Source organism: Pelobates fuscus, chromosome 12 (genome assembly GCF_036172605.1).
Source record: "Pelobates fuscus isolate aPelFus1 chromosome 12, aPelFus1.pri, whole genome shotgun sequence".
In the NCBI taxonomy this organism is placed as follows: domain Eukaryota; kingdom Metazoa; phylum Chordata; class Amphibia; order Anura; family Pelobatidae; genus Pelobates; species Pelobates fuscus.
Window position 1 is genome coordinate 126163124 of NC_086328.1, and position 23791 is coordinate 126186914.

The 23791-nt window shown below is 39.5% G+C and overlaps 1 protein-coding gene across 3 annotated transcripts in view; it reads right to left on the reverse strand.

Annotated features, from left to right (window-relative positions):
* The window catches only part of SPI1 (Spi-1 proto-oncogene), a 38091-nt gene extending 17057 nt beyond the window's left edge, over window positions 1–21034 (reverse strand). For 2 of the 3 annotated variants that reach the window (XM_063438223.1, XM_063438222.1), the window contains exon 1: window positions 4323–4555. In XM_063438223.1, the coding sequence (XP_063294293.1) occupies window positions 4323–4367 (45 nt within the window). In that variant the 5' untranslated portion in view covers window positions 4368–4555. Of the gene's footprint in view, window positions 1–4322; window positions 4556–20875 lie in introns of those variants that run through there. The other variant, XM_063438224.1, reaches the window with a different exon arrangement.
* Between the last annotated feature and the right edge of the window lie 2757 nt (window positions 21035–23791).

Consider the following 23791-nt stretch of genomic DNA (forward strand, 5'->3'; position numbering starts at 1 on the left):
AGTAAAAAAAAAATATATATATATATATATATATATATATATAAAATTGGCAGTTTGACAGAGCCTAAAATGTATGTGTCGTTTGATAGGCAGCGAGGCCTCATCTTAGCCAATACCATGTGCAATGTGTCTGGTTTAAATGTGACTAATTGCAAATCCCCCCTACGCCCTTAGTACTGTCTTCTACTCTGTACCACAGAGCACAAGGCAATACTGCACTCTTATCAGCCTCCAGCTGTAGATTTTAGAGTTTTTGTAGTTTTTAGACCTGATCGTAATCCTCTGCAGAAGTACTGTGAATAATTATAAAAGATGAAGTCCAACAAATTTTGAGGGACTGCACTTCACCCGTGATTAATTTGAGTCATGCACATAGAGGCTGTTCGTGGTCGATTCCTCCATTTCACAAAAAGTTTACTTCGTAGGGTTTAAGCCCTTAAGGACCAAACTTCTGGAATAAAAGGGAATCATGACATGTCACACATGTCATGTGTCCTTAAGGGGTTAAAAGACGACTGTCGGGGGCGGGGCCAGGCCGCCGAGCGAGATGGTCGCATGTCAGGCCAGCTCCTGTAACTTATAACGGAAAAAACAAGAAAACGCTTTATTTTGGCATAAAACGCTGACTAACATCGGTGAAACTCATCGGGTGAAGAGTACCGGACCCAGGGTGAGGCTGGCCGGACCGGTTCCAGTCCCCTGGGGGATGAATCCTCACTGGCGCCAACGAGGCCTACTCCGGCGGTGAGTGGGGCAGACGGCCGCTGCCCCGCTATCCTGCCCATCGGTGCTCAGACAGGAGCCAGACCCGTGGAGACGTGGCCCCGTTCCCCCCCCTATGGACCGGGGGGGTGATCCCGGTCCCCACCCCCACATGCCCCGACCATCCCGGGAGCAGTAGCAGGGCCGCCCGGATCCAGCACCAAGGAGCAGGGCGCAAGATGGCGGAGACTTCAGACGCTAGCGCCAAAACCGTCAGCGAGGCTCAGAAGCAGCCCACACTGCTCCCCCTGCAAGGAATGAACTGGCGGGCAGCACCGGCAACAAGCGGCACCTTCACGAGGGAACACAGAGCGCAGAGTCCACCTTTAAAATGGCGGAGATTGCAGGCCCAGCCATCCATGCTCGAGGGCTGACAGGTGCACCCTCCCTACCGACTTCTCGCGGACGGACTGCCGAGGTATGCCAAGCGGGAACGTGCGAGCACCTCCTTATACCCCACCAGCCTAAATACAGAGTGTCAACAACTCAACCTTACCTCCCATACCGCATGCAGGCTGACGAACACGGATTGACCACCTACAGCCACCATACTGCACGAGAGGACCGGCACGGCAACAGGGACTCCTTTCCCGCCTAAGACAGGCACTCGCTAAGATTGCCCATGCAGGGACTGCTACCTTACGACCATGACACACATCGGGACTATAACTACCATAGCAGTCCTTATATCCCCTTTTATTTAAATGCTTGGAGATATATTTTGGGGGGTCCCCTGGCAGGCGACCACTAAATGTCTATCAAAAGTGTACTCACAAGGGTAATCCCATCTACTGAAAGGGTGTCTATGTGGCTGTAAATATACATATATATGTGTACCTATCATTCTTGCAGAGCTCTGTATAATATCTAATCTAACATGCCCTCATCTTATTTCTTGGTAACGTGTGGGGAAATTTGCACATGACATAGATTCACATAAGCGTGTAACTTCCTAAGCGGTTCATACCCACTTAATTAAACATGCACAGCTCAGCTACATAGTCTTACCAACATGTACCAAACGTGCTAACTATTCTGCCATGTCTTAATATAAAGCTACTGTTCAACCTCTTACCACATAAAAATGTATGCATGCTCAACTTGCCACAATACGGTTATCATACGAGAATTGAGCCTGTCAACGCTGTTGTGGCGAAACAGGCACCGTTGTAATTACCTGCATACCAAAAATAAAGAATTAAAAAAAAAAAAAAAAAAAGACGACTGTCACCTCAAAACTGTTTTTTTGATATAATAATTATTTTACCAAGTTTTGAAAGGAAATATATTTTTTTAAAGGAAGTATATGTACAAAAATGAGAAAACCTAGTTAGTCTCTATGGTCTTCCCTGTTTCTGTGCAGGGAGTGAAGCAGGGAGGACCATAGAGACTAACTATCTGTTTTCAAACACAGTCTGGTCCAAGGTGTATGTATATGGCCGAATGATCCTGTCATATACCAAAGGTAGGGATGAGTTTATATAATTATTTTACATATATGTCATTTAAAAAATACAATTAGTTATTTCAGAACTTGAAGAAATTATTATTATATTAAAAAAACATATTGTCCTGTAATATAAACCCACAGGAGAACTGATGCCTCTAACGTAGGTTTAGATAGATTAATCTGTATAATTTCGTCATGACCACTAGAGAACCCACAGAAATATCTCAGGAAACTCTGTCTATTGAGGGATTGTGAGAACGCAAGTAGTAAATACTTACAAAACAACCCACGATCAATTAAATAATAAGATAAATTATGTTCACAAAAACAAAAAAATATATGAAAAAGTGTTCCTTATTCCACCGTGAGTAGTGGACTTGGAAACATTTTACTAGAATAAGTCTCTGGGGTTTAATTCTTTCAACGGCGAATTCTGGTGAATTGAAATCCGAATTACAACATTCAAACAAAAATAGCTAATTTGACAAAATACTCCATCTCTGCTACAATCGCAGCTATTTTAGTGCAAATTTAAAAATTTAGTGTTAAATTCACTTCAAATCGCTAAATAAATCCATTTGGCAAGATAGGCTTCACAGAGATGCTTAACTGGTCAAATCATTGCCAGATCTACTGCTGATAGTAAAATTAAAAAAAGAAGGTCACTTTTTCTAATACATCACTTTTCTGGGTCTAGAGTGGAGGCTGTGGTGCTGCACCCATCTGGTGCCGAATATATGTGTTCATTTTTCTTAGTCATTATCTAAAGGCTAACAGGTGCATTTGCAAACACGCACGTTCAGAATAAATGTTTACATCTTTTTTTTTGCGTTTTTTACAGTTTATGTGACTCTCTCTTATAGTGTTATATGTTAATTGAGATTTACTGATATTGACACAAGACAGCAGTCAGATATCTCCTTGTTTCAAGCAGCTATTACCCCACTAATTAGAAATGATATCCCTGTATGTTATGTTTTTGCAAGTTTTTATCCAATTGCTGTTTAAACATCTGTTGATCTGTTGATTACACAGCTTTTAGAAAACACTATGAAGTAACTAATTAATGTCATTCCAAATCTACTCTCCTTTGGGGCTATTATTTGGCAAAATTCTAAACGTTGCTCAATCACCACGGAAATCAATCGATATATTGTTGCAGCTGCACCTTCAGTACATTAACATAAAATTGCTTTTTATGCAAAACCTTAAACATGTCTCTTTCGTCATTGACTATTTGACTAATCAATTGTGAATTGGAAGCCATTTAGCCAGAGATCACAATTATAAACAGGTCAATTATTATTATTAGCATTTATATAGCTCCAACATATACCACAGAGCTTTACCATTATAAAAAGGGGAAGAGGTGAAAAATGCCCTGGTTTAGGCTGTGAATGCCATCAATACAAGGGGAAGTAATACAACAGCTGGCCTCGACACATCTGTAATTTGCCATTGGCAGCAGTGCCAAAACTCCCCCCCTGGGACTGTTTAACTCTTAAAATGCTTACAGGGCAAGCAATAGATAGCGTCACACACCATTATGGAGGTTTAATGGCTAAAGAACCCTTCGCAAGCCTCACAATTTTACAAACTGCAAATTATGCCAAAAACAAAAAAATTTGTAAAAGTCTAAAAGTCATGATTTACTCTCATGCCAAAGATTAGTTACTAAAATTATTTTCAGGGTGGTTAACAGTGGGCAGGCTTCTAAAGTACAGGGTGAGTCGTAGATGGATAAAGACAAATATAATGATGGGGCTTGGTACTTACTGATCTACCAACAAGAAGAAAACTATCAGGAATGGAGATTGGGTTTTTAGATAAAGAATTAGCAATCGAGATTGACCATTTGGCTAGTATCTGCCAATAAAATATATTCAATCTGAAGTGAGAATTCAAAGTGACTTAAAGGTGAATTTCTAATTTAAGGTTAAAGCATAGCTGACTTTCTTTACATTCTCACTTTGGTGAATAACCCTGTATATTCTATATAGAAAAAAAACAACCAAAAAAAAACCAGATTGGCTTGTAAATCTTTATCTTATAAAATTGCCTTACCCTACCCGTTCATTTAGTGGAAAGTCCAGGGTCAACAAAAACTCACCGGAGCAATGAGAGTAAACCCGTCCATTCTGCCAACCGGTAACATCCACAGATCTTCTTTTAAGACCTGTTTATGACCTGAGAGTACCCCTTAATTGGGTCCCCTTCTGCCCCAGGAGTAGGAGGATGGGCAAAGGGGGTGCAATGGAGCCACCCGCTGCCCCCGTTTGTGACTGAATTTGGGGGAGGGTGGTGACAAGGCTGTCACTGCTTCTGTTACTGCAAATTTTTCCTCTTTCTTAAGTTCCTGATTTTTTAAAACTGAGCTTTGCAGAGAGCTGACCATTTAGCAGTGACATCACGCACACCCCCTTGCATAAATCTCTCTAGTTGGCCCTTCACAGGAAGCCTGTCCCTTCAACTCAAAGTTGTGGGCAATGTATTCTTCCTTCCCCCCTCCCTACTGGGCACATACAGTGCATGTAGACCTTTAAACACAACCTCTTCATTATTACTTAATCTCTATGAACAGGGCACCTGTTTATTATTTTAGCACACATTTTGTGCAAGTGCACAATGTAATATAATATAACTAGTACCATTCACACCCATAATTTAAAATAGAGACCAATGACGTACACAATAGATAACAAATTCAGATGAGCTTGTCTATAGAAAGTGCAAAAGAAATATACAGTAATTAAAAACACAATTTAGCCAAGCTAATGAAAAGTCATGAGAAATCTCTCTCTCTTTTTTTTTATTTTATAAAATACTTATCTATTATATATGCAACATCACAAGGGCATTCACTAATTAAAATGTTATTCCAATATTGCGAAAATGGGAAAATTCGATCAGTTGTGTTTTTGGTTTGGCTATTCGCTTTGTTGAAAACTCAAAGGACCACTATAGTCACCCAGACCACTGCAGCTCAATGAAGTGGTCTGGGTGCCAGGTCCCCCAGGTTTTAACCCTTCAGATGTAAACATAACAGTTTCAGAGAAACTGCTATGTTTACATTGCAGGGTTTATCCAGCCGCTAGCGGCTGTCTTCCTGACAGCCGCTAGAGGCGCTTCCCCAACGCTCAATGCGAAAATCGCATTCAGCGTGTAGAACCTCCATAGGAAAGCATTGAGAAATGCTTTCCTATGGGCGTTTTTAATGCGCGCGTGACTCTGGCTGCGCATGTGCATTACGCTCCACCTCTGGCTGCGCATGCGCATTACGCTCCACTCGGGAGCTGACGTCGAAGTGGGAGGAGAGGTCACCAGCACCGAGGGAGCCCGGTAAAGTAAGTAGCTGAAGTGGTTTTAACCCCTTCAGCCCAGTGGGAGGGGGGCCCTGAGGGTGGGGGACATATAGTGATCCTTTAATAACATTTGAGTTACAATTTAAAAAAAAATTATTATATAAATAAAAATCACTTAGGACTCAATTTAAATTCCCAAGAACTCACACTTTGGTGAATTACCTTGCTATTGGAGATATGTTTAAACATTAATAAGATGCACAGGATTTAGTTACTTTATACGGCTATAAAATGTTTATCCCATCATCGTGTTCCAGAATCCTGTCCATATTCTATCATATTCAGAAATGGCTCTACTCACATATGGTCTGACTCATTTTTGCTTTTTAGACACTGACACTGTCATAGGACTGTAGGAGCAGAATTAAAAGGCCACTTGAAGAGACGAACCAAAGAATAATACCAACATAGAAAATAATATATTTTTTTTTAGATCTGATTTTTTCTCTTTTGCAAGAAAAAGTACTGACTTGACAAAGGCTAGATTGCTGGGGAAATGCTGTATTTCAATATGCTGTAATACATTGAATTGCTGGGAATATGAAGAAGTAGTGCTGTCCCATCATTTTCCTAGTTTATATAATGTCACATTAAATGCATGCTCAGTAATGACATGTGAAAGTAATCAAAGGTCTAATGCAGCCGTATTCTGTATAAACCCAAGGGAAGCTGGGGTGTCTTCTATTCACCGGTGTCCCCATTCCTTACTCCTGTTTTTGTGGCTATTTTGGAAATGCAAGGTCATCTTCCAGTGGCGTAACTTAAAAACCAAACAAAAAAAAAATTCAGATTATTATTTTCTACTCAGGTTCTCAGCACTCTCTGGTACAGTGGAAGAGAAGACACAATTTTGCACAATTTTGCATATCTTGTCTTCTTCAAAAGATGAAAACATATATCAAGCGTCATCCAAAATTAGGATTATCCGAGAGCCTTGGTTAAATTAAGTCCTCTGCAGTGACTCCTTCCATGGTGCCCATAAAAGGAGCTGTCGTTTAAACACTGTATAATGGGACATATGAGGATGGATGAACTAGACACACCATGTAGTCAGGTCTGAAGGTACAGGATGTTGGCCTGGGCTTGGACAGAGTTTATTTTATGACACTAGTCCAGTGATCGCTTGCTCTATGTTTCTCGTCATGCAGCTTACCCCACAGTTACCCTTTAGATTGTGAATTGGATGACTCCTCGTTCCTTGTTGCTACGTGGTCAGATACCTGGTTAACTACTAACTTCATTATGGCACTCAGACTGTCCATTTAAAAGGACACTATAGTCTCTATAACCATTTTATCTCACTGAATTGGTTATAGTGCCCGGAATCCCCTGGCGTGGCCACTCGATTCAGCGGAGGTGTGGCTAAGGAAGAGATTACAGACTATTTATACATACCAATTCATACCAGCAATGGGCTCTGTGATAGGTTGAAAGAGGTCATCTGAGACTTAGCCAATCACAGCTGCCCATTGCTTTCTCATTAGCCCAAACAGCAAATATCTTAACTCTCATTTAGCATTGAAACATGAAAATCGGTTTAACACTGAATGGAAGGATGGTGCCAGGGACTCCAGACACTATAATCACTTAATAGAGATGAAGCAGTTACAGTGCCTACAGTGTCCCTTTATTGTATGCTTGTTTAGACAAATTCTAAATGTTACAAGTCTTGATGGAGTATATTTGTATTTTGGGTGTGGACAAAATAATAGAAACAACTACCAATATATCCATTAAGGTAAAGGGCCACCTTTCCATCTCCCATTCAGAATATCTTCAGTCCTTCCTTTTTTTAAAGTTTATTACATTTAATTAAACTTAATGTTTTTTTTCAGTGATGTTTTTTGTTTTTCTAATGTTTTATTTTTTTTATTTTTTATTTTATTTTTTTGAAATTTTGACTTTATCTAACTGTGCAGCCATGTTGGGTCAGACTCTATTGTTATCTGACTGAATGCTGCTCAGCCTAACTTGCCTGTTACTGCAGTTTGACATAGAACAATCACAGCAGGTTGAGCAGCAGTTGGTCAGATAACAGTAGTGTCTTACCCAACATGGCTGCTCCGCGAGATAAAATGTATAACTTTCTCAAAAATAAAAAAAAATACATCATTTAAAAATTATAATGAAATGTTTCATTAAATATAATGAACTTTTCAAAAACGAGAAGTGAAAATGGGATGACCGCTGTCCTTTAACAGCAGCCTCAAAGCGTAACACTAGCCTCTTGCCTGGCAACCCTCTATATTTCCTATAATTAAAGGGACAATCCACTGCCCACATTTTTTTTTTTAAATCGCTATTTAATAGATACATACCCACAATAAAAACATGTATACATTTAATTATGCATTCTTCCATTGTGGTATTGTTAAAAACAGCTTGCAAAGATGTAGATCTCTTGTCTGCAGCCTTCTAACCCCGCCCAGACATTCCGTGGCTGTCCAATCAGAAACTTCCCAAAGCAGCTCAATGAGAAATATTTGCAAAGCAGGTGCTCTGGGCAATGGCCTGCTTCTCGCTTCCACAGAGCTTCCACAGAGCTAACCAAACCAGGAAGTAACATGACCAGTTGCCTGACTGACAGCTATCTGAATGACGGGGGGGGGGGGGGGGGGGTTGTTTCATTATTTAATAATAAAATTGTTGATTTCTCATAAAAATCTGCCCTTTTACAAAGTGCCTATTTTAAATGGGATACTCCTCACCTAGATATCTATTCAGCAAACTCAAGTGCTTTATGGGTGTGGATTGGTCATTTAATTTATAAAAGCGTTTGTCTTTATTGAAATCAGCACTTTTTGTAAAATGAATTTAAAAAAAAGAAGAAGCTAAAGTGCTTTCGGGGTCATTAAATAGAAACCCTGAAGCACTTATCTGCACATATGAAACTATGTCAACCTGCAATAACATTAAAGGGACTCTCCAGGCAGAGGATTTTACTCACCTGGTTCCAGCACCGGGAGCCTCGTGAAGCCGCGCCCCCTATTTCGTCAAAATGACAAAATGGGCGGGCGCGAGCAGGGAGCAATCAGACGCTTCCATTTGGCTTCGCCACACATGCGCACATACTTCAGAGGGCAGCATTCATGCTCTGAAGTCCTGTGCGCACTACTCCGCATGCGCGTGGTGTGCGCGGCCGCGAGCTGAGCTGACTGACAGCACAGCTCGCGGTCTTTGCCCGCCTCCTCTCCTCTGCTGACAGGCAGGAGAGAGAAGGTGCACACAGTGCCTTCTCTCTCCTGCACACGTCAGACGTATTTTCAAACGTCTGACGTATACAGGGCCTTTTTAGGGCCCTGCATGATAGGAAGTCCCTCTGGTGGTCGTCTGAGTGACGGCCACTGGAGGTATTCCTATCAATCAATGTAAACCCTGTATTTTCTCTGAAAATAAAGGGTTTACATTAAATTGCCTGCAGGGAGCTATAGATCTCACCTGAACAAATACATTAAGCTGTAGTTGTTCAGGTAACTATAGTGTCCCTTTAAATAAAAGACCAGACACATGGTATTAAACATAAAATGATTCTTTCTATCTATAAAGTACACTTGTCATTTAAATGAACAATTCACAAAACAGAAATAAACTCAAAACATAACATATAAATGTATCTGGTATAACATAACATCAAAGGTTAATACATTGTATACACTTGGTATCCTTTAGTATGGACAATCACAGAGGGAAGTATACATGGGCAGGAATTCTTTTTTTACAGTCAAGGTGTAGTTGCTATGGTGATAACTTAAAGAGTTTCTGTACTTTACAAGTGAGTGGCTAATCTGTGACTGGTCGGTTACATTGTGAGCAGACGTCATTGGTTATCAGTTGGCCGGTATAAACTACTCGCTGCTAATAGCAACAGCTTAGGACAACTTTACGTTTTGTCCATTGCTATTAAGCTGAAATGCTTACGCACAATACAGAAAAATACAGAAATAAAACTATAATATTACTTTCCATTTTGGTGGCACTATGATATATATGAATGAAACATGAACCAAAAGCTTTGCTTATCCCTGGCTTTACATGGGTTTAATGTATTTTGCAAGAAAAATCCAGGATAGACATCAAGGAGTATCACTGTCTTGGACCCTGCTAATATTAGGAAACGTAAGAGCCTGCTCCTCTTGCCTGGGTTGGTACCATGTTCCTACTCACATGATCTGTAATCCTGTAAATCGGGGTATCTAACATAATGGCTCCAATCTACAGTTACATGATTCTAACCCATATAAATAGTAATCTGCTTTATTTTATTTATTGAGCTGTTAGAGATATTCATCAGCTTGCTATGTAGGGCTTTATATCATACGTAAATAGACCTAACATTGCTTCAATGTGATATGTCCGTGTCACATCAGACAGAGAGAAAATGACAGACAGGCCAAGTTCTGAATAACATAGATCAAGAATGGTCAAACAAGCCAAGGTCTGAAAACAGTAAATCCAATACACAGTGTGAACGCACTTTCAGGTAAGAACCATGACGGGACAAGGAAACAATGACAACCAGAAAGCATATATACCCTATAATAAGTTATGATTGGTTACAGAAGGCTTTGATATCACACGTGTGTACACAGCATCAAAAAGCGCCACATAGACTGACAATAATAAAGGAGACCAATGGAAGGTTTCCATGTCATATAAGATGTCCGAATGAGACACTAGGAAGCTAGGGAGGAGTGGGCACACAGCAGATACATCACTTATGTGATCGCACAATGGTGATGATCTCTCATGTATCTAGAGTTATAGGATGTCCCCACTCATATCTAGAGTTATAGGATGTCCTTTCTCATATCTAGAGTTATAGGATGTCCCCTCTCATATCTAGAGTTATAGGATGTCCTTTCTCATATCTAGAGTTATAGGATGTCCCCTCTCATATCTAGTTATACAATGTCCCCTCTCATATCTAGAGTTATAGGATGTCCCCACTCATATCTAGAGTTATAGGATGTCCTTTCTCATATTTAGAGTTATAGGATGTCCCCACTCATATCTAGAGTTATAGGATGTCCTATCTCATATCTAGAGTTATAGGATGTCTTCTCTCATATCTAGTTATACAATGTCCCCTCTCATATCTAGAGTTATAGGATGTCCCTCTCATATCTAGAGTTATAGGATGTCCTTTCTCATATCTAGAGTTATAGGATGTCCCCTCTCATATCTAGATTTATAGGATGTCCTTTCTCATATCTAGAGTTATAGGATGTCTTCTCTCATATCTAGTTATACAATGTCCCCTCTCATATCTAGAGTTATAGGATGTCCCCACTCATATCTAGAGGTATAGGATGTCCTTTCTCATATTTAGAGTTATAGGATGTCTTCTCTCATATCTAGTTATTCAATGTCCATGCTCTCTCATAGCTAGAGTTATAGGATGTCCCCACTCATATCTAGAGTTATAGGATGTCCTTTCTCATATCTAGAGTTATATGATGTCTTCTCTCATATCTAGTTATACAATGCCCATGCTCTCTCATATCTAGAGTTATAGGATGTCCCCACTCATATCTAGAGTTATAAAATGTTCCCTCTCTTATCTAGAGTTATAGGATGTCCTTTCTCATATTTAGAGTTATAAAATGTCCCCACTCATATCTAGAGTTATAGGATGTCCCCACTCATATCTAGAGTTATACAATGTCCCCACTCATATCTAGAGTTATAGGATGTCCCCACTCATATCTAGAGTTATACAATGTCCCCACTCATATCTAGAGTTATAGGATGTCCCCACTCTTATCTAGAGTTATAAAATGTCCCCACTCATATCTAGAGTTATAGGATGTCACTCTCATGTCTAGAGTTATAGGATGTCACTCTCATGTCTAGAGTTATAGGATGTCCTTTCTCATATCTAGAGTTGTAGGATGTCCTTTCTCATATCTAGAGTTATAGGATGTCCCCTCTCAAATCTAGTTATACAATGTCCATGCTCTCTCATATCTAGAGTTATTGGCTGTCCCCACTTATTTCTAGAGTTATAGGATGTCACTCTCATGTCTAGAGTTATAGGATGTCACTCTCATGTCTAGAGTTATAGGATGTCCCCTCTCATATCTAGAGTTATAGGATGTCCTTTCTCATATTTAGAGTTATAGGATGTCCCCTCTCATATCTAGAGTTATAGGATGTCCTTTCTCATATTTAGAGTTATAGGATGTCCCCTCTCATATCTAGAGTTATAGGATGTCATTTCTCATATCTAGAGTTATAGAATGTCTTCTCTCATATCTAGTTATACAATGTCCATGCTCTCTCATATCTAGAGCTACAGGATGTCCCCACTCATATCTAGAGTTATAGGATGTCACTCTCATGTCTAGAGTTATAGGATGTCCCCACTTATATCTAGAGTTATAGGATGTCCCCACTCATATCTAGAGTTATAGGATGTCCCCACTCATATCTAGAGTTATAGGATGTCACTCTCATGTCTAGAGTTATAGGATGTCCCCTCTCATGTCTAGAGTTATAGGATGTCCTTTCTCATATCTAGAGTAATAGGATGTCCTTTCTCATATCTAGAGTTATAGGATGCCCCCTCTCAAATCTAGTTATACAATGTCAATGCTCTCTCATATCTAGAGTTATAGGATGTCCCTACTTATATCTAGAGTTCAAGGATGTCACTCTCATGTCTAGAGTTATAGGATGTCACTCTCATGTCTAGAGTTATAGGATGTCCCCTCTCATATCTAGAGTTATAGTATGTCCTTTCTCATATCTAGAGTTATAGGATGTCCTTTCTCATATCTAGAGTTATAGGATGTCTTCTCTCATATCTAGTTATACAATGTCCCCTCTCATATCTAGAGTTATAGGATGTCCCTCTCATATCTAGAGTTATAGGATGTCCTTTCTCAAATCTAGTTATACAATGTCCATGCTCTCTCATATCTAGAGTTATAGGCTGTCACTCTCATGTCTAGAGTTATAGGATGTCCCCACTTATATCTAGAGTTATAGGATGTCACTCTCATGTCTAGAGTTATAGGATGTCACTCTCATGTCTAGAGTTATAGGATGTCCCCTCTCATATCTAGAGTTATAGGATGTCCTTTCTCATATCTAGAGTTACAGGATGTCCCCTCTCATATCTAGAGTTATAGGATGTCACTCTCATGTCTAGAGTTATAGGATGTCCCCTCTCATGTCTAGAGTTATAGGATGTCCTTTCTCATATCTAGAGTAATAGGATGTCCTTTCTCATATCTAGAGTTATAGGATGCCCCCTCTCATATCTAGTTATACAATGTCAATGCTCTCTCATATCTAGAGTTATAGGATGTCCCCACTTATATCTAGAGTTCAAGGATGTCACTCTCATGTCTAGAGTTATAGGATGTCACTCTCATGTCTAGAGTTATAGGATGTCCCCTCTCATATCTAGAGTTATAGTATGTCCTTTCTCATATCTAGAGTTATAGGATGTCCTTTCTCATATCTAGAGTTATAGGATGTCTTCTCTCATATCTAGTTATACAATGTCCCCTCTCATATCTAGAGTTATAGGATGTCCCTCTCATATCTAGAGTTATAGGATGTCCTTTCTCAAATCTAGTTATACAATGTCCATGCTCTCTCATATCTAGAGTTATAGGCTGTCACTCTCATGTCTAGAGTTATAGGATGTCCCCACTTATATCTAGAGTTATAGGATGTCACTCTCATGTCTAGAGTTATAGGATGTCACTCTCATGTCTAGAGTTATAGGATGTCCCCTCTCATATCTAGAGTTATAGGATGTCCTTTCTCATATCTAGAGTTACAGGATGTCCCCTCTCATATCTAGAGTTATAGGATGTCCTTTCTCATATCTAGAGTTATAGGATGCCCCCTCTCATATCTAGAGTTATAGGATGTCCTTTCTCATATCTAGAGGTATAGGATGTCACTCTCATATCTAGAGTTATAGGATGTCTTCTCTCATATCTAGTTATACAATGTCCATGCTCTCTCATATCTAGAGTTATAGGATGTCCTTTCTCATATCTAGAGTTACAGGATGTCCCCTCTCATATCTAGAGTTATAGGATGTCACTCTCATGTCTAGAGTTATAGGATGTCCCCTCTCATGTCTAGAGTTATAGGATGTCCTTTCTCATATCTAGAGTAATAGGATGTCCTTTCTCATATCTAGAGTTATAGGATGCCCCCTCTCATATCTAGTTATACAATGTCAATGCTCTCTCATATCTAGAGTTATAGGATGTCCCCACTTATATCTAGAGTTCAAGGATGTCACTCTCATGTCTAGAGTTATAGGATGTCACTCTCATGTCTAGAGTTATAGGATGTCCCCTCTCATATCTAGAGTTATAGTATGTCCTTTCTCATATCTAGAGTTATAGGATGTCCTTTCTCATATCTAGAGTTATAGGATGTCTTCTCTCATATCTAGTTATACAATGTCCCCTCTCATATCTAGAGTTATAGGATGTCCCTCTCATATCTAGAGTTATAGGATGTCCTTTCTCAAATCTAGTTATACAATGTCCATGCTCTCTCATATCTAGAGTTATAGGCTGTCACTCTCATGTCTAGAGTTATAGGATGTCCCCACTTATATCTAGAGTTATAGGATGTCACTCTCATGTCTAGAGTTATAGGATGTCACTCTCATGTCTAGAGTTATAGGATGTCCCCTCTCATATCTAGAGTTATAGGATGTCCTTTCTCATATCTAGAGTTACAGGATGTCCCCTCTCATATCTAGAGTTATAGGATGTCACTCTCATGTCTAGAGTTATAGGATGTCCCCTCTCATGTCTAGAGTTATAGGATGTCCTTTCTCATATCTAGAGTAATAGGATGTCCTTTCTCATATCTAGAGTTATAGGATGCCCCCTCTCATATCTAGTTATACAATGTCAATGCTCTCTCATATCTAGAGTTATAGGATGTCCCCACTTATATCTAGAGTTCAAGGATGTCACTCTCATGTCTAGAGTTATAGGATGTCACTCTCATGTCTAGAGTTATAGGATGTCCCCTCTCATATCTAGAGTTATAGTATGTCCTTTCTCATATCTAGAGTTATAGGATGTCCTTTCTCATATCTAGAGTTATAGGATGTCTTCTCTCATATCTAGTTATACAATGTCCCCTCTCATATCTAGAGTTATAGGATGTCCCTCTCATATCTAGAGTTATAGGATGTCCTTTCTCAAATCTAGTTATACAATGTCCATGCTCTCTCATATCTAGAGTTATAGGCTGTCACTCTCATGTCTAGAGTTATAGGATGTCCCCACTTATATCTAGAGTTATAGGATGTCACTCTCATGTCTAGAGTTATAGGATGTCACTCTCATGTCTAGAGTTATAGGATGTCCCCTCTCATATCTAGAGTTATAGGATGTCCTTTCTCATATCTAGAGTTACAGGATGTCCCCTCTCATATCTAGAGTTATAGGATGTCCTTTCTCATATCTAGAGTTATAGGATGCCCCCTCTCATATCTAGAGTTATAGGATGTCCTTTCTCATATCTAGAGGTATAGGATGTCACTCTCATATCTAGAGTTATAGGATGTCTTCTCTCATATCTAGTTATACAATGTCCATGCTCTCCCATATCTAGAGTTATAGGATGTCCTTTCTCATATCTAGAGTTACAGGATGTCCCCTCTCATATCTAGAGTTATAGGATGTCACTCTCATGTCTAGAGTTATAGGATGTCCCCTCTCATGTCTAGAGTTATAGGATGTCCTTTCTCATATCTAGAGTAATAGGATGTCCTTTCTCATATCTAGAGTTATAGGATGCCCCCTCTCATATCTAGTTATACAATGTCAATGCTCTCTCATATCTAGAGTTATAGGATGTCCCCACTTATATCTAGAGTTCAAGGATGTCACTCTCATGTCTAGAGTTATAGGATGTCACTCTCATGTCTAGAGTTATAGGATGTCCCCTCTCATATCTAGAGTTATAGTATGTCCTTTCTCATATCTAGAGTTATAGGATGTCCTTTCTCATATCTAGAGTTATAGGATGTCTTCTCTCATATCTAGTTATACAATGTCCCCTCTCATATCTAGAGTTATAGGATGTCCCTCTCATATCTAGAGTTATAGGATGTCCTTTCTCAAATCTAGTTATACAATGTCCATGCTCTCTTATATCTAGAGTTATAGGCTGTCACTCTCATGTCTAGAGTTATAGGATGTCCCCACTTATATCTAGAGTTATAGGATGTCACTCTCATGTCTAGAGTTATAGGATGTCACTCTCATGTCTAGAGTTATAGGATGTCCCCTCTCATATCTAGAGTTATAGGATGTCCTTTCTCATATCTAGAGTTACAGGATGTCCCCTCTCATATCTAGAGTTATAGGATGTCCTTTCTCATATCTAGAGTTATAGGATGCCCCCTCTCATATCTAGAGTTATAGGATGTCCTTTCTCATATCTAGAGGTATAGGATGTCACTCTCATATCTAGAGTTATAGGATGTCTTCTCTCATATCTAGTTATACAATGTCCATGCTCTCTCATATCTAGAGTTATAGGATGTCCCCACTCATATCTAGAGTTCTAGGATGTCCTTTCTCATATCTAGAGTTATAGGATGTCTTCTCTCATATCTAGTTATACAATGTCCCCTCTCATATCTAGCGTTATAGGATGTCCCTCTCATATCTAGAGTTATAGGATGTCCTTTCTCAAATCTAGTTATACAATGTCCATGCTCTCTCATATCTAGAGTTATAGGATGTCACTCTCATGTCTAGAGTTATAGGATGTCACTCTCATGTCTAGAGTTATAGGATGTCACTCTCATGTCTAGAGTTATAGGATGTCCACCCTCTCTCATATCTATACAATGTCCCTCTCATATCTAGTTATACTATGTCCATCCCCTCTCATATATAAAGTTATTGGATGTCCCTCTCATGTCTAGAGATAAATAATGTCTCTCTCATGTCTACAGTTATAGGATGTAGATTCTCCTATTTACAGTTATCTGATATTCCCTCTGATATCTATGTTATAGGATGCCCTTTCTATATTTATGTTGATGTGTACCTGCACAATGCTGCATGTATCTCACAATGATCATGCAATGAGTTCTCCTTTTTGAGTCAGTGGCCACAACTTCTCTAATTTCCTCCTCTCACCTTTTGGGGAATCAGAATAAGGAACACAGGTAATGGTCCGGCCTTTCTCATAACTTCCCCTTTTACACAAAACAAGAGCAGTTCTGGGAACAGATACCTTTCTTGTGGTACTACAGTCTGCTCCAAAGATCTTAACCCTTCAACCGTCAGGGCATTTTTTATTACCTAATGATGGATCCAACACGAAGCATCTTTTGGTTGAAAAGACCAATTTCTTCCTGGAAGTTTAGTGACTAAGGTGCTGATATGATATACAATTACAGTTATTTATATAGTGCCATCATATTCCACAGTACTAAGTTTTAACTATATTTTTTTCTCTCTTATTTTTGGAACGGGGGGGGGGGATGCGGGAGCACAAAAAAAAACTTTAAAGTCGATCTTTAAAAAGTCGCATTTGGGCACAGAAACTCGAGAAATCATGTTTCCACAACTATCCCAGAATTCCCCGATTAATTTTTCTATTTGCACTGTAGGGAATCTTTTTTTGGAACATATATAGTGTATTTATATAGTGTATATTGAGAGAGAGAGAGAGATAAAACAATCCCGGAGTGGATACCTAACTGACTGCCATTATCAATTAATTGTCTTCTTTTAATCTGACTGCATGAGAATTCAGCAAGCTGATGGGCAGCACTTTTTATGCACCATCCAACACTATACAAACTTAATAAGTGCCCATAAAGACATGTGGTGACCCTACAGCGAGTGTGTGGGCGGACACGGACATTGTGTTACACAGTAGATTTAATATGGCTTAATAACTGGATATTGATTTGACAAGTGCAAAGTTATTATTATTATGTTATTTATATAGCGCCATACAATTCCGCAGCGCTTTACAATGGGTGGACAAACAGACATGTAGTTGTAACCAGACAAGTTGGACACACAGGAACAGAGGGGTTGAGGGCCCTGCTCAATGAGCTTACATGCTAGAGGGAGTGGGGTAAAATGACACAAAAGGTAAGGATAGTATTAGACTAGTGACAGTTGCAGAAGAGGAATCAGTCGGGAGCTATTAACAGTTTAATTGATACGCTTTTATGAAGAAGTGGGTTTTTAACTATTTTTTGAAGGAATGGAGACTGGGTGAGCATCTAACAGAGGAGGGAAGCGAGTACCACAGGAACGGTGCAGCCCTCAAGAGATCTTGAAGGCGAGCATCAGAGGTGGGAGTACGGACAGAAGATAGACTTAGGTCTTCAGCAGATCGTAAGGGCCTAGACGGGACATACTTGAGTATAAGGGAGGATAGATAGGTGGGAGCAGCATTATGTAGAGATTTGAAAGCAAGAACCAGAATTTTAAATTGAGCTCTATGTCTTATAGGAAGCCAATGTAGGGACTGACAGAAGGGTGAGGCATGGGAGGTGCGGGTGGATAGGAAGATGAGCCTCACCCCCGCATTCATTATTGACTGTAATGGCGCAAGTTGGGAGCATGTAAGACCACTGAGAAGCGGATTACAGTAGTCAAGTCGAGAAAGGATAGTGGAATGGACCAGCACCTTAGTCTCATATGGCGTTAAGTAGGGGCGGATGCGCGCAATGTTTTTGAGATGGAAATGACAGGATTTGGCGATAGACTGAACATGAGGCTTGAAGGAGAGGTCAGAGTCAAAGAAAACACCTAGGCAGCGAGCCTGCGTGGTGGAGCTGATGGTAGCACCGTTGACTTGGAGGGAGACAGACACAGGAGTAACAACACTTGAGGAAGGAAAGACCAGAATTTCAGTTTGGGTCAAGTTTAGTTTAAGGAAGTGTGCAGCCATCCATTTAGAAATAGCAGAGAGGCAGTCAGAGATACTAGACGAGAGGGACAGGAAGAGATCAGGAGAGGACAGGTAGATTTGCGTGTCATCTGCATAGAAATTATATTGGAAGCCAAAGGAGCTAATGAGTTTACCAAGGGAGGCAGTATAGATGGAGAACAGTAGGGGACAAAGGACTGAACCTTGCGGGACACCAACAGAGAGGAGTTGGGGAGATGAAGCAGAGCCAGAGGAAGAAACACTGAAAGAGCGGTAGACTGATATTACGGAGGATGAGAAGAAGCTGTTGATGATCAACAGTGTCAAAAGCTGCAGACAGGTCAAGGAGAATTAGGATAGAGTAGTGACCACGAGATTCTGCAGCGAGTAGATCATTGGATACTTTGGTCAGTGCCGTTTCCAGAGTGCTTAGCGCAGAAACCAGACTGAAGAGGGTCTAGCAGAGAGTTGAACTCGAGGAAGTCTGTCAATCTCGCATACACAATTCTTTCAAGGATCTTGGATGCAAAAGGCAGTAGCGAGATAGGACGGTAGTTGGATGGAGAGTTAGGGTCAAGGTTGGGCTTCTTTAGAATTGGGGTTACAGTTGCATGTTTGAAGGGCGATGGAAATATACCAGAGGAGAGAGAGAGATTGAGAATTTTAGTGAGAGGTGGAGAAAGAGAAGAAGACAGAGTAAGGATGAGATGCAAGGGAATTGGATCTAGGGAGCAGGTGGTGGGGCGGGAGGACTAGAGCAGAGCAGAAACCTCTTCCAATGTAGTGGGTGCGAATGAACATAGAACAGCAGAGGGAATGAAGTTAGGAGAAGTATTGTAAGGGGAAGAAGACAGATTAGAGATCTCTTCCCTGATTGTAGAGATCTTGTCAGTGAAGAATACCTTGTAAATTATTTATTTAAATGGCACTCTAAGCACCGCAGCCACTAGAGTGTAGCTCAGTGTAGTGGTTATAGTTCTTTAAGTCTATAGGCACAGTATCTCATATTCGCTCCTCTGCAGCAGCATTGACAATCTGGAAAGGCATTCTAAAAAGTCTACTTCCTCATTATCAAATGCAATTCTGTCTGTAGTGGTTTTGGTACTAAAGAGTGCCACTTTAAGATACTTTAGAAATGGAGCAACGAAAAACAGTGAGAAAATAGGTTACTGGGGAGCTCAGACAAGGCTCTTGCGTAATCCTCCAATTATTGGTGGACAACAATCCCGAACACTCTTAACCAGCATTTTTCAGTTGTGGTTAAGGACCACAGTTGCTCATTGTTTAAATTAACCTATTTATACTTGCATAGAAAAAACGCTTGCTTGATTCACTATCGTAACGTGGTACTATTATCAAGTAGCTCACTTAATAAAACTTGCAATGTGGTATCATGTCTTCCTATAATACCCAGCAAGTCATACACTAAGCATCGTGGACTAACGCTACATTATGGGAGGGATGGACATAAACTTACGCCATAAGCCACATACACAGTTTATATAACTGTAATCGTCACATTCTGTTCCTTCTATTAACCGAAAATCAAAAGAATACTTAATATCGATGCCTATATCAGTGAGCTGTCTGAAATGTAATCGATAAATATGCCATTTTATTTTGGCTGCTATGCATAGAAGACTGTGGGGTTTATTTCCTTAACAACATATGTTAATAAATCCAAACCCAAGTGGAAAAACTAGATGCAAAGATTGCCACGCTGACTAACAGTAACAGTTTTTGCCTTACTTTTGCAATTCAGTTATCTCTTCACCACAGTTTATTGCTTAGTTAATAAAGCCCGTTATTTTGGTAAATAGCCTATAATTAAGCTTAATTCGATATAGCGTGGAACTGTATGTGTTGACTTGCTTTGGAAAGCCAATAATGAATAAAGCACGTTAAATGAGAAAACTCATTGCTATGATTTGGTTCTGAACAAACTAGGAAATATAGCAGCTGTTGCCTTCTACAAAACATTATTTTAATTTAAATACTGTGCAATTTAATTAATAAATGTATAGTTTAAACACTAATCTACTCTATCGAAATATGCCATGGTGGTATGCAAATTCGGTGGAGGCAATAGACTTGGTAACACCCATAATGCATTGTGGTTTAGCAAACTGGGCAATTTGCATCCTTGCAGACATAGTAACAGTGGACGCCTACTGATGTACACAAAAAAAAAATGAAATCACAATAAATTTTTTCTCCAATTTTGACTTCAAATACATAATTATTATCATTTTATCTTTGTAACATTAACCTAAATCATGTTTCATGAAAGGTACACTTTTGCACAATTTGGTAAGAAAGGTACATTATATGTAAGTGTATGCATGCGATAGCATATATTTCACAGTGTAATAATATGTCATTTGGATAATAGTCTTACCTTATAAGGAACCACACTCCACTTGCAACTCATCCTGTCACATCAACTGGTTACCAAGCAGTCATAGGTCACTCAGTGTTTGGGCCAATTCTACTCTCAAGTCCTCTTGGGTGAGATTTCTCCCCTATCTCCAGGATGACAATGGGGTCCAGGCAGACTCCCCTGCTCCATGCTAGGGACACACTAATAAATTCTACTAATGGATTAGAAGAGGGAAGTGAGCCAACTTCCTTTATAATACTTTATTGTCACTTCTCTCTGCCATTACTTCTCCTTAATGACCGGAGCCATGGATAGCTTTACACGTACAGTACACTGAGTCCCATATACTCTGCTTACACAGCACTGCGCAACACGGCCACTTCCATGTCAGCTATATAATGCATGGATGGTTAAAACTATGTCACTCGAAGGAATAATGAAATGTAACTCCCATCATCCCCAACCAGCATCAGCCGTGGGATGACGTTTATTGCAGTCCATCAAAAGCCAGGACGCTGCTGGTTTTTCAAATTTGCACAAAGATACCATATGTATGTGTTTAAAATAACATTTTGATTTATACAGTCAAAGGGCCCATTCAATTGATTAGCAAGGCATAAGGACTGCTAGTAGGCCCACTCACTGAATCCCAATAATGTATTACTACTACATACCTCCCAAGTGTAACGTTTTAGGAGGGAAAGTTCCTATTTTGGGCTCAGATCCCTCTGACCCTCTTTTCTATCATAAAGCCCCTCATTTCTAAGAGCTCCATATTGTTGGTGTGTGTCTGAGTGTATAACAGAGTTCCACAGCAATAATACTTCCTGTAATGTGTCTTTATACTACAATGTGTTAAAATACAATAAATCAGTCTGTAAAAATAAGATACATTGTTATAAATTACATTTAAGTTGAACAAATTGTTATTAGTAAGTCACCTAATGTTTCTCAGAACAGCCCCTGCCCTGAGTACTGAACAGCCCCTGCCCTGAGTCCCGAACAGCCCCTGCCCTGAGTCCCGAACAGCCCCTGCCCTGAGTCCCGAACAGCCCCTGCCCTGAGTACCAGCCTCAATATTATGAAGCGTCATAAGTCCATGAATTGGCACACTGACCAGACTCCCTCCCCAGATTATTCTGTTAGGTCTCAAAATTTCTAATTGCTGCCCTGACTTAGCTTATGGGGAAGAGAAGTGTTTTTAGTATACCTTAGCTAACTATTAAAAGATATCGGAAGCAAATCATTATTTTTGTTGCTTGTATTTAATTAATAGATCTGTAAGTAACTGATCCTAAAATAGATGTGAGTTGTGGACGTGGGGGTTAGGGTCGACATATTTTTTGTGTGTGTGCTAATTTGCATAATTAATTATATATGCGTGACATCACATGACACAATATTATCTGATGTTACGTAATACCTCAGGGAGGTACATAAGAGGAAACTCTTTAAATCAATCATAAACCACTTACAATGAGTGTTCTATGTCTGACTGTGCATGTAGTATTGTGTGTGTGTGCTGCAGTGTGTGTGTATACTATCTGAATGAGTGTGTGTGTGTATAGCAGTGTGTCATTGTCCAAGTGCGTGTATGGCAGTATGTCATTGTTTAAATGTGTTTGCATACTGTTGTCTGAGTGTGTCATTGTGTGTATACTTTGTCCAAGTGTGTGCATACTGTTCCTGAGTGTGTGTGTCAGTGTCTTTATACTGTGAGCGTGTGGCAGTGTGTGTCTACTGTGTCTGTTTGTGTTATGATGTGTATATAATTTCTCTCGCCACTTTCCCAGAGTCCCGTCAGAGATTACCAATACCAATATATCAAATACAACCCTAGTTGTAACACTAGTAGTGGTGTACAGGCCTGTCTTAAGAAATGATAAAGAGAATATATGATATAACGGCCTGCATAAAGTAGAAGGGGTTGTTGATGGCATTTACATTTTTCTGTGCATACTATATATACTATTATGTCTGATGCTTTTTATAGTGTTTTTAATTTTTATTACTGTACAGAAGGTATACATTCCAAATGTTGTTTTATTTGTTTCAAGGTGGAAAATATATCTGAGATTTGTTGCGACAAGTGGTGAAAATGTTCTTCTGTTCCTTTCTGTGCAAAAAAAAAGAAAAAGAAAAATTTTCATTTTGTGGCCTCTCTCTGTTTCCGGGAATGACATCGTAAAAAAAACTCGAGTGTCTGCTGGCGTTAAACGCACAGATGATCCTGATGCTAACAATTTAGCAGTTATGTTTTTAAATAGTGAGCCACATAGAACCAAAGAAACACATTTTCACCCTTTGACTAACACCTACTGGTAGCCCAGCCAGGACATTATGTGAGAACTTCTAAAGTGATTAAACGTGTTAGAATACCACGCAGGCATCGCCAAGCTTGCTACCAACACGCTGTGAATGTGTGTGCAAGTAATTTTAACCCTCTGCATGCTGACAGGGTAGTGAACTGTCATCCATTTATACTTCTACAGAAATTAAGCACTGAATCAGACATTTGTCCTTTTGAAATATACTGTTTAGTTACCTTTTAAGAGTATGAAATTACCAAGTATTTTGCTTTTTAAATGAAGTGAGTTAACATGGTATTTTTTTAAAAAAAAATTTTTTATGAAAGGCCTTTTTTAGATTCTGAGCCATATTTTAACACGGGCACCTGTTAGCATTGGCATAGCATGGGGAGAGGGGAGGAGGGGGCACAGGGGCCTTGGGTGCAAAATTTTTAGGGGCGCAAAATTTCAAAAGAAAAAAAGAAAGTAATAATAATAAATTAAAAAAAAAATAGGAAACCTTCTCACAAATAAAATCTCTCAATGTTCAAACATTCTACAGAGTTTTCAAACATGACAGGCAAAAAAAATGGTAAACATTTTACAGTATGTTTCTTGCTTATTACAGCCATTACGTAGGTGCCAA